The 12555-nt window shown below is 37.9% G+C and overlaps 1 protein-coding gene across 1 annotated transcript in view; it reads left to right on the top strand.

Annotated features, from left to right (window-relative positions):
- The window catches only part of rnf11b (ring finger protein 11b), a 52117-nt gene extending 42653 nt beyond the window's left edge, over nt 1–9464 (top strand). The window contains exons 2-3 of the mRNA XM_067990234.1: nt 7108–7277; nt 7982–9464. Coding sequence (XP_067846335.1) covers nt 7108–7277; nt 7982–8153 — 342 coding nt within the window. The 3' untranslated portion in view covers nt 8154–9464. The remainder of the gene's footprint in view (nt 1–7107; nt 7278–7981) is intronic.
- The last annotated feature ends 3091 nt before the right edge of the window (nt 9465–12555 follow it).

The following is a 12555-nucleotide window of genomic DNA, read 5'->3' as shown; positions in this document are numbered from 1 at the left end:
AAGAATGATGACAGGAAGTTGTTCACAGTGATCAATACATGGAACGGAATTTCAGGGCAAGTGATGGAGTCGAAAGTCCTGCCAGTTAAGAAATGGGAGGGCTGGGGACTCTCTTTTTGGATGGAGGGTGGTGGGAATGCATTGGTGGAAGGAGAAGAATGCCTTGTTGTGGGGGGGGGGGGGAAGGGGAGGGTGATGGTGATGGTGGCAGGTAGAAGTACTGTAAGAGGGAGATAGAGGTGCAAATATGTAGGCAAATTTCTGAAGTGCAAAAACAATAGGAAAGTAATAGGGGATTTCAACTACCCTAATATTAACTGGAATACAAACAGTATAAATGGTATAGAGGGCGCAGGATTCTTAAATTGCATACGGAAGAATTTTTTTTAGCCAGTATATTAGCAAGCCCAATGAGATTGGGGGGGAGGGGGGAAGTTCTGGATTTAGCTCTAGGAAATGAAGAGGGGCAGGTGGAAGAAGTGGTAGTGATCATAATATAGTTAGTTTTAGCATAATTATGGAAAAGGACAAAGACAGAGCAGGAGTTAGTTTTCAATTGGGGAAAGGCCAATTTTACTAAACTGAAGTGATTTAGCAGAAGTAAACTGGAAACAGTTACTTGAAGGTAAATCAGTGTCAAAGCAGTGGGAGATATTCAAAGGGGTTCAAGGTAAACCTGTTCCAACAAAGAAAAAAGGAGGGGTTGCCAATTTGAGCCCCCTGGATGTCAAGAAGCGTTCAGGGTAAGATAAGGCAGAAAAAGAAAGCCTATGATAGACACCGGGAACTTAATACCACAGAAAGCTTAGAGGAGTATACAGGGGTGAAGTTAAAAAGGAAATTAGGAAAGCAAAGAGAGGGTGTGAAAAAATATTAGCAGGTAAAATCAAAGAAAACCCTAAGATGTTTTATAAATACATTAAGAGCAAGAGGATAACTAAGGAAAGAGTAGGGCCTATTAGAGACTAAAAAGGTAAACTCTGTGAGGAGGCAGAAGATGTGGGTATGGTTCTTAATGAATACTTCACATCTGTCTTCACAAAGGAGAGGGATGATGCAGGGATTGAAGTTAAGGAGGAGTGTCAAATATTGGATGGGATAAACATAGTGAGAGGGGAAGTGTTAAGGGGATTAGCATCTTTGAAAGTGGATAAATCACCAGGGCCAGATGAAATGTATCCCAGGCTGTTAAAAGAAACCAGGGAGGAAATAGCGGAGGCTTTAACAATCATTTTCAAAACTTCACTGGACTTGGCCGTAGTGCCGGAGGATTGGAGGACTGCTAACATTGTACCGTTGTTTAAAAAGGGAGCGAAGGATAGACCGTGTAATGACAAGCCAGTCAGCCTAACCTCGGTGGTGGGCAAATTATTGGAATCAATTCTGGGGACAGGATAAACTGTCACTTAGAAAGGCACAGACTGATTAAGGACAGTCAGCACGGATTTATTAAGGGGAGGTCGTGTCTGACTAACTTGATTGAATTTTTCAAGGAGGATTGATGGTAGCGCAATTGATGTAGTCTACATGGATTTTAGCAAGGCTTTTGACAAGGTCCCACATGGCAGATTGGTCAAAAAAGTAAAGGCCCATGGGATTCAAGGGAATGTGGCAGATTGGATCCAAAATTGGCTCAGTGGCAGAAAGCAAAGGGTAATGGTCTATGGGTGTTTTTGCGACTAGAAAACTTTTTTCAGTGGGGTGCCGCAGGGCTCGGTACTAGGTCCTTTGCTTTTTGTGGTATACATTAACGACTTGGACTTAAACGTAGGGGGCATGATTAAGAAATTTGTGGATGACACAAAGATAGGCCGTGTGGTTGATAGTGAGGAGGAAAGCTGTGAACTGCAGGAAGATATCAATGGACTGGTCAGATGGGCAGAAAAGTGGCAAATGGAATTCAATCCAGAGAAGTGTGAGGTAATGCATTTGGGGAGGCAAGGGAATACACAATAAATGGGAGGATACTGAGAGGTGTAGAGGAAATGAGGGACCTTGGCGTGCATGTCCACAGATCCCTGAAGGTAGCAGGACAGGTAGATAAGGTAGTTAAGAAGGCATGTGGAATGCTTTCCTTTATTAGCTGAGGCATAGAATATAAAAGCAGGGATGTTATGCTGGAACTGTATAAAACACTAGTTAGGCCACAGCTTGAGTTCTGCGCACCGCTTCGGTCACCACATTACAGGAAGGATATAATTGCACTAAAGAGGGTGCAGAGGAGAATTACGAGGATGTTGTCAGGACTAGAGAATTTTAGCTATGATGACAGATTGGATAGGCTGGGGTTGTTTTGTTTTTCCTTGGAACAGAGAAGGCTGAGGGGTGATTTGATTGAGGTGCACTAAATTATGAGGGGCCTAGATGGAGTGGATAGGAAGGACCTATTTTTCTTAGTGGAGGGGTCAATAATCAGGGGGGCATAGATTTAAAGTGATTGGTAGAAGGATTAGAGCAGAAATGATGAAAAATATTTTCACCCAGAGGGTGGTGGGGGTCTGGAACTCTCTGCCTGAGATGCAGAAACCCTCAACTCATTTAAAAAAAAATACCTGGATGTGCACCTGAAAAGCCGTGACCTGCAGCGCTACGGACCAAATGTGGGAAAGTGGGATTAGGCTGGGTGGCTCGTTTCTTAGCCGGTGCAGACACGATGGGCCGAATGGCCTCCTTCTGTGCCGTAAGTTTTCTTTGATTCTACTGGTGCTATTTCAATTGGAGCAGGGATGGCTAAGAGGAGATTTAAAACAACTTTTTAATATTAGGCAGGGTTTTGATAAGCGTGGTTAGGGAAATCTACTTTTGCTAGTCAACGATAAGAGCATCTCTATTTAATACTAAATGAGAGGTTAGAAGAAATTTCTTAACAGATTTTTTAGAGCATAGAATGCATAGCCACAGGGAGTGATTGAGGCAGAGACCATTGCATTTTCTGAGGGAAAAATTGGAAAGCTATTTGAAGTAGCGGTAGATACAGGTGAGAGGGCAGGGGAAGTGGGATTAGTTTTACAATTGCTAAACTAAAAAGAGGCAACTGGTCAAATGGCTGCCTCCTGTACTGGCATATTGTAAACTTCAAAGTACACTACTGGGGTAGTGTGGACACTATTATAATACAGTAACTATTTTATACTTTGTATTAAAACTGTAATGTTTGTTACCACACCTTAATTGAAGCAACAGTATTGAGATAGCTGATTTTGCTTTTGCATCATAGCAAATTCATACTTGTAAACCTAGCAAAAGCAGTCATGATGTGGAGATGCCGGTGATGGACTGGGGTTGACAATTGTAAACAATTTTACAACACCAAGTTATAGTCCAGCAATTTTATTTTAAATTCACAAGCTTTCGGAGATTTTCTCCTTCCTCAGGCAAATGTTTCATTTGCCTGAGGAAGGAGAAAATCTCCGAAAGCTTGTGAATTTAAAATAAAATTGCTGGACTATAACTTGGTGTTGTAAAATTGTTTACAATTAGCAAAAGCAGAAGCAAGCTCAAAAGCTGACCAGAATGGCCCTGACATGAAAATAAGTAGTTACAAGGATTTGTATCTTAAGTAGTTAGTATACGCAATATTCCTTCACTTGTATTGGAGGAACGAACAAAAAACATTCAGTACGTAAAAGCCTGAAGTGAAAATCCAAATGTTGAAGACACAAAATTGGTGTTGCATTTCTAAGGGTTTCCAAGGGCATGCTGCTTCACGGTGGAGTGGGGGGCGGGGGGGAGAAGAGGGAGGAATGAGATTTTTTACATTAAAAATGGTGCATTCTGGTTAGTTCCAAGCACCCAAATACTTTATACTAGACTTTTAATTTTAAAATATGGAAAAACAAAGTGCCAATTGAATTTTCAATAAAATGACTTGCACAAAAGGCACTTCAGTAGTCACTCTCCCACATCTGATTCCCCACTCTTTCACAGACTCACTTCCCTAGCCCTTCCAGTTCATACGAACACTTTTCCCTTTCTCTCTTTTTAATTCATCCTTGCCTTCCCTGGGCCCTCTTTTTCTCGCCCACCACCCACCCCACCCCGCCTCGCCTTCTCTCACTCTCCCAGATTCCAGTCTGGTGGCTTATGTGCTTTGCCCACTTCCACTGGAAGTGTGTGAAGAGGAGCAATGGTAACTATCTGGTCACTTAGCCCCCTTATTAAAGATGAGGTCATGGAGCATTAAGATAGAAATAAAATCATAAAAGATAGCGAATATGGGTTCACGAAGTGGAGGTCTTACAGGTTTGGTAAATGAGTGAATGTTGTGTACTTGGTTTCAGTTAAGGCCTTTGATACAATTCCTTTGGAAAGGCTGGTACTGAAAATAAAGTGGGAATGAGTGGAAATATTTTACAATGGATATGTAATTAGTTGACCGATGGAACCCAGAGCGTGGTGGTACAAGGATTGCCATCAGCTTGGGAAAATATTAAGAGTGGGGTCCCACAGGGGACCTCTTGTTTAATATCTTCATAAATGATCTGGAGCTAGGAGTCACAAGCACAGTGGCTAAATTTGCAGATGATACAAAAGTAATGAAGGTGGTGGACTGCAAAGCTTAACAGGATTCTGCAGGCTGGGGCTCTTTTCTCTAGAGGGATAATCTGATAGAAGTATTTTAAGATTATGAAAGCGTTTGATAGGGTAGACGTAGGGAAAATGTTTCCATTTGTGGGGGAGACCAGAACTAGGGGCCATAAATATAAAATAGTCACTATTAAATCCAGTAGGGCATTCAGGAGAAACTTTACCCATGAGAGTGATTAGAATATGGAACTCGCTACCATAAGGAATAATTGAGGCGACTAGCACAGATGCATTTAAGGGGAAGCTAGATAAACATGAGTGAGAAAGGAATAGAAGGATATGCTGATAGGATTAGATGAAATGGGGAGGGAGTGGGCTTGTGTGGAGCATAAACAGCGGCGTGGACCTGTTGGGCCGAATGGCCTATTTCTGTGCTGTACGTTCCATGTAATTCTATGATATGCTACAGAAGGATTTGAATATAATTGAGAATTGGACAGACAGGTGGCAGATGAAATTTAATGTACAGAAATGCAAAGTGGGGACAAAAATTGAGGACTTTTACTTAAAAGGAAAGAAGATAATCTGTATGGAAAATGAGAGATCTGGGGATCCTGATTGACAATAAATTGAAGTTATCGCAACAATGTTCAGTGGCAGCGAGTAAAGCAAATCAGATGTTGGAATGTATATAAGGTCAATATTGAGCCGAAAGAGTGAGGTAACCAGTCACTCTTATAAATCATTGTTGCAACCGCACATAGAATACTGTGTACAGTTCTGTGGCCACAGTACAAAAAGGATATTGCAGCTATTGAAAGAATACAGAAGAGGGCAACCCAGAATGATTCAGGGGATGGAGGGATTGAATTATGATTGATTACGACAATTGTGCATGTTTCCCTGGAAAAAAATAAGAGGTGCTGTAATTGCTATTTATAGGATTCTAGGATTTATAGGATAATGTAGACCATGACAAGTTGTTTCACCTTGTCTAGAACTATAGAACCAAAGGACACAGCCTGCGCTTGAAGGTGGATAAATTCAAAACTAATCTGCGGAAACATTGTTTCAGTGAGCGAGTGGTAAGTCTATCGAACAAGAAGCAGTTAGTATTGATTCATTCAAGTGCAAATTAGATAGCTTTTTATTAGAAAATAATATTTTGGTATAAAGTATATGAATAATTTGAGACATGACATATGGTAAGTGTAGCTTAGGAGGAACAGGCAGCTTTGGACCTATGGTTCCCAAAATTTCCACCGCTGGTAGTTTTCCTCACCTCATGTCTGTCTGTTGTAGACTAATTGATAGAGATTAATTGCCATGATTAGTCATCAACTCCATTATTGTATCCAGCGACTACCAGGACGGTAGAAAGCAAACTAGATCAAACGTCGTCATTTTTTTTGTTTAGCAAATCCTATGTTCCTAAAATAAATGATGTTGAACTTGCTCGGGAAGAGGTTGAAAGAAATCTGGGAGTTACATTTGATCAAATTGTTCTCCAATTCAAGGACCCCTTATTGTTTATGAACAAGAAAGTAGACCACAAGCAGGCTGCCATAAACTTAGACCAACCAAATATGCCTTCATGTTGGTTTCTTGGATAAAGTTATGGATGTGTATGCATGACATTGTCACAGCTACTATGCAATAGGTTGTTTCTTATTCCAGACTTGAATAAAGAAATAACCACAAGATTATGCAGTGTATATATATTTGCTGGGCTTGTTTGTAAACTAGGATTTTTGTGCTAGTGGCAATCTTGATGTAGAGCAGCCAGATTTGTAGTCTAGTTTGGCAGCTCTGTCCTCAACAAGGCTACCTAATAAGTAAGTGATTGGATCTGAGAAGTAAATATGTGACCACTTCAGTATAACATTTAAAACTGGTACAACATAGCAGAAACCAGTTTTTGGTAATGATGTCATTATGGCAGTTTTAACATGTCATGACATATGTATTTACCAGTTTGAGCCTAACCCAATCTCAAACAAGAAAGACAATTTCATTTTACTCATTGGTAGGAATAAAATGTATGCCAGCACATTGGGTGCTTTGGTATCTTTTGAAACTTGGAATATAACTACATATGTGCAGGTGCATTACTGCCCTATGTACACATTAACTTTCTGAAGAGCACAACCAATGTTGGATGGTATAATATCATGAATATGTAGTGCTTAATATATGTCTCCTGTGCTGATGCCCCTAGTCAAATAAGGACATAGCATACCTGTGGCAAATATAACATCACTGGGCTTCAAAATCATTTTTAAACTAGTGTGTTGTTGAACTCTAGACAAAATTTGTGACTTCCTAATCCCATAATGTATTGTGTTCAATCCTTTATCAACTTGTGTTTAGCTTAATTTAATGGTTATCTATAACCAACATTGCTATAAATAATGCCTTTCCCAATTCAATCATCAGACTTTGTACAATGATTGATTGTCTGTTGTGAAAAGATAAGTTTTTTTTTAAAGTAGTAATAAAACCTTGTGTATTCAAAAAAGTATTTATTACATTGTTTCAATGTGTCCATTTCTCTTTCTGCCCCCCAAATCCCCTCCTTAGGAACAGCTTCAGGTTCCTGTGTACCATCCTACTCCAAGTCAGACCCGGCTAGCCACTCAACTTACCGAAGAAGAACAGATCAGAATAGCGCAAAGAATAGGTCTCATTCAGCACTTGCCCAAGGGAGTCTATGACCCAGGAAGAGATGGATCAGAAAAGAAAATTAGAGAGTGAGTTTTGAATTATTTTCATAATTAGAAATCTCTGCAAAATGGGTCACTTAATCTCAGACCAAGCGTGCAGGGACATGCAGCTTTTGCTCGATCTATTAGATGGGCACTGAATGCCTATGTGTACCCTATTTTTAGTTCAGAGCCATTTTCTAAAGTAGTTTTCTCTGCCAAAAATTGGGGCCATTGCCAACCTGATTGGGCAAACCCTCCTCTCCTTCCTATCTTTTCTCTGTCCCCCATCAAAAAAAAACTGGTAGTGCAATGGCTTTGCTTAACATTTACCAGTACTATGCTTCAGATTAACCTATTGAATACTGCTGTTTAACCTTTGCAGTGTCAAATCTGAGTTACCTTTTCCCTGTTGTCTCTTCCTTATTTTATATTCTCTCTTCTATACTCAGCATTTTACCTTGTGTTCTAAATTTTAATGTTTAATTTGCATAATATTCCTGTGGCTCTACCATCATGCTTTCCATTCAGGACCTCAGACCCATGAATAATGTGAATTATCTCATTTTTGCAGCTATGAAATGTTAAATGTAATCTTCATATTGAGAATTTGCTACTTTTCTAACTTTGTCCCAAAATGCTCACAAAGCACCATGAATTTAACACCTATTGAAATAATTTGTACATTAATTTATTGCATACAAAAACATTAGTTTGTGTGTACTTCTAAGCATTTTGTTTTTGCTTTTCAGGTGTGTTATATGTATGATGGACTTTGTTTATGGTGATCCAATTAGGTTTCTTCCATGCATGCATATTTATCACCTGGACTGTATAGATGACTGGCTGATGCGATCCTTTACATGCCCTTCGTGTATGGAACCAGTGGATGCTGCATTGCTTTCTTCATATGAGACCAACTGAGAAGGTTTTGCCTTCTATATCTAGATACCGAGGAAAAAATAAATCCTGATCTCTACCACTGAGCCAAAGAGTCAGAGATTTGGAGAACCCTGATTGTATGCGATCATGTACTAAGTACAACACTGACGATAACTCATGACTGCAGTTGTTAAAAACTTATATACGTAATACTTAAATGCTGTTATAAAAACAATTAAAGTAACCTACAAAGCCCTGACCACATGTTATGTACCTTAAACAAATATGGGCTAATATTTGAAGCAGTAAGTAGTGGCCATCAGTTTCATGTCACATGAGCACATAAACCATAATTATGATGTGACAGGTATTTCAGAAGTTTTTGTAAAACATGCTTGCATGTTGAAGAAACGGTATCCTCTCTTTGTCACCTTATTTAAGGCTGTTCATAGAGTTGTTTTATATCTGATGCATGGAATGCTATTTTCACACATCAGTTGTTACAAAAGTGTCTCATGCAACAGAACTCTCAGGAACAATGGGTGCTTACTTTCTTTTGGTATAAAAGCTATTTGGGGGAAACACACTTTTAAAAGAATTTCGAGGAGCTCTTAAACTTTACATCTGCTAAAACTTAATTTATGTATGCATATGTACATACAGATGCGTGTGTGTGCATGCATTCATGTGTGCGAGTACCTGCCTGTAGATTTTTGTGTGAATAGTTAGCATTTCTAGTGACTCTTTTGCCAGAAGAGCCTCTGCAAAGATGGGCATATGGTAGTTCTTTAGGTTCCTTGATAAATTTAATATTGCTGCCATATTCTTTAATCATTTAAGTGTTCAGCTATCCCAAAGTTTATAATTTGCTGGGAAGTGACAGAAGAAATATAGATCTAAATTATGAAATATAGTCTCTTGGCCTACTTAAAGGATACTGTTTCTGTAACGCAGCATGTTATGAGTTTAGTATTTCGTGTCTTAGTTTGTTTCAACAATGATTTGGTCAGATACTAACATTTTGGTCAAGGCTTTGTTTATAGGAAAACTCTAGGTGCCAGTATAGCAAACAATTTGTGCAGAAGATTAAAATGTTTACTACCTTTTTTTTGAAGGATCAGTTCAAATATGTTTTAGTACTAAATGTGTGCTGAAGGCAGACTTTGTAATAAAGTAATATCTCCCACAGTCCTCCAAGCAATGTCATTGCCGAATAAGAGACTTTAAATGCCAATGCTGAGTCTGTGGACCACTATCCTGAAAGAAAAATGACTTTCTGCGCAAAACCTGGAGCACACACTGCATATGAGTAGCGAACAAATGGAATTGTTTAATAAAGTTTTGATACAATAATTGAACTCAATTTGAAATTTTAATTTTACAACCTGAAAAGGGTCATTGGTCCTGTTTAAATTTGGCGGTTGACTATATAAAACATTGAGATGAAAACCCCAATTACATGATACTTTTATAAAGATTTTTTTTGTACATGTTAAGACAAAATGGCAGTATATGCAACACAGTGTTTACTTATGTTGGTCAATCGGTAGTCAACCTGTACAACTCAACTGATGTCATGGCACAATTAAAATGTATCTAATCTGGCTGGCACTAGTTGCAAGGACAAGGAACAGTAAAGCTTTAGAATGTTAGTGAACGAACATTAAGTTAATCAGAAACTCCAATAGAACCTACTGTTTTTTTAAAAAAAAACAGTGGGTTCAATTGGAGTTTCTTTTTTTAAAAAAACAGTGGACTGGTTGAAAGGGCACTCTCCGTGAAAAAGTACTTGCCAAGCACATTGAGGAAAGATGAGACCTGTGAGTCAACTTCATCACAATGATATGTGCAAATGATGTGATGCAGCATTTTAATGCAATTTGTCATTGTATCTTTTTTATAAAGTATGCAGATACTTTTTCATGAAAATTGTGCCTCTTTAAAAATGTATGAAAAAGATCAAGTTGTGAAATGAAGAAAAATCTTATAATTGGACCTGGAGTTTTCCTTTTTTAAAAAAAAATCTGTAAAACAGGCACAAAGTAGGAATTTAAAGCTTTTTTGCACAGTTCTTTTCCATTACAAATGGAACTCATGGCCTTAGGTCTTTTGAAATGGTGTCTTGTTACGAGCCAGACTAGCATGGTGCTCAAAAAAATTGATTCGGGATACACCTCTGATCATTAAAGAATGATTAAAGAGACTGCATTTGAGAATCAAGCAGTTCCAGTGGTGTGCAGAGCTTCTAGTAAATGCAGAGATGCATTTTTCAAAATCTTTTCATTCAAATTTTGCATTCAACATTCTGGATTTTTTTTGAGCACTACTAGCTGACTTGCAGGTCTTCCAAACTAATGGAAACTGTGCTCAGATAAATTAATAGTGCGAGGGGAAATTTGTTTGCTCAAAATGGCGTAAAGGCTCTAGCTTTAATAGTCTGGCATAGTTTGCAAAATAAAAGGTAAGATTTAAATTCAAACATTTCCCCATGTAACATGAGGGACAAATGTTGCAATAGCTGCCGCTGTATGGTTAAGAGCCGATAGTCTTAAATCAGTGAAAAGGAAGACCTGTATTTGTGCAATATTTTCAATGGAGCAACCATAGTATTTACAGCCGTTTCTTTTATGACCATTCCACAACCTTTTTGGTAACCGTACACCTTTTACTGTAATTATGTTTAAATTTCAAACTTTTAGTGTGCACGTTGTGAGGTGCACTAATATGTGGGAGTAATCAAGAGTGTTGTGTGTGTGAAACTGACAGAACTTTTGAGTGTTCCATTTTTATTTATAAGTGGCATATTACACAATGAAATTGATGCAGCGATGGTTTATTGAATAGCCTATTAGTAGTGGTATATTTCTAGGCACTTTGTTAACAGTTCGAACACCAATTTTGTTTTGATACTATTTTAAAAGACCCTTAATGCTCCAAGCTTGTTTTTAAAAAAAAAAAAATTGCCCTGTCCCCTTGTATGGCTTGGTGGCAGCATGGTTTTTAAATAAAGCAATTTTTTCCTTCCTTTATAAATGTTTCACACTGATGTACTTCCATGTCATTCTACTTGAAGACAATTGGGTGTGGACTTCACTATAGCTTTTGATGATAAAACACCAAACAGGTGATTCATTGATAAGTAATATGATCATAGTATTGTTTCCCCATCCCAAAAAGCATTTTTATTTTTTAACATTCCTGCCACCTTAGTAAAATCTTCCATACTGAACTAAAGATGCACTTTTTGCAGCTCAACCTGAGAATTGGTGGATCTAAGAAGGGATCAGGTTCAAGTGTCGAGCTACCATGAGATTGTGTCCTCCTGCCTTTCTTCCCCTCCCCCAGCAAAATGACCATAAGCATTTCAAACTAGTTTCTTGACTTCCACAAACTGCCATATGATTCCGAAATGGCCTGATAAAAGCACATGAACACGTATATTTTGTGTCCAGCTAAATCCACTTCACTGAGATTTCTATTTGCTTAAAACCAAAACTTACTGAAAACAAATAGTTAAACACAGCTTTCTTTTATTCTATATTTTTGGCCTGTTGCTACCTTATCTATAGTTGTTCATTGAGCTCAGAGAGTTAAGGCTTTTAAATATATTCTAGAGTGAAAACATGAACCACCCTTTTCTGATTACATCGGGGGGAATGACCTTTTAACCTTCAATTGTGTTAACTTTTTAGTTTAAAATATGTTTGTCAAGCAGATTATACCTGCCTACTACTGTGATAACTGTGTAGCCAGTAATTTTAATGGGCTTAATCAAGACCTTCCTTAACCCTGTTAAGACTTTCCTAACCCAGTTAATAAAAAATCTTTTCAAATGCATCATGATAAATTCTTGAACATTAGATTTGGTGGAATGATTTATGCTTCTGAATATTTTGAAAATTCAAGCAAAAACAAACAGTAAATTTCCTGGCTATATGGTATAAACTATTTCTATGCACATTGTAGGCCATTTTATTGCATTATCTACTCCAACTTGCTGAAAAGTAGAAGGTTGTAATGTTATTTACAAGTTGTATAACCAATGTTAAATTTGTTTATTTTATTTATTGGTAATCAACTTGTCTCAATAAATATCATGCTTTTTTGTTGTTTAGGTTCTCTGACCATTTTGAAATGTTGATTTTAAGTTACAGAAGTGTTTCGTTGTGTGATTTAAACATCTTCAGTGTACCTAGTTTGTTTTGAAAGTAAAGAACCTTACAGTGCTATAGTTCTGGTGACAAAAGAGTATTGGTAAAATACTGCACAATACGTTCCACTTGCATCAGTGGCTGCAACCACTGCATTTTAGAGGAGAAAAAACATACTTTTATTTCAGTTAGCTTAACTTTTAGTGTCTAATCGTGAATTAGTAATTCAAATCATATTTATATTTATTAAAAGCATTGCACATTCCAATAAGCAGAGATTCATGTATAATTAT

The sequence above is a fragment of the Heptranchias perlo genome, chromosome 9, assembly GCF_035084215.1.
Source record: "Heptranchias perlo isolate sHepPer1 chromosome 9, sHepPer1.hap1, whole genome shotgun sequence".
In the NCBI taxonomy this organism is placed as follows: Eukaryota; Metazoa; Chordata; class Chondrichthyes; order Hexanchiformes; family Hexanchidae; genus Heptranchias; species Heptranchias perlo.
Note: the sequence above shows the minus strand (reverse complement) of the source record. Positions and strands in the feature narration are given on the sequence as shown.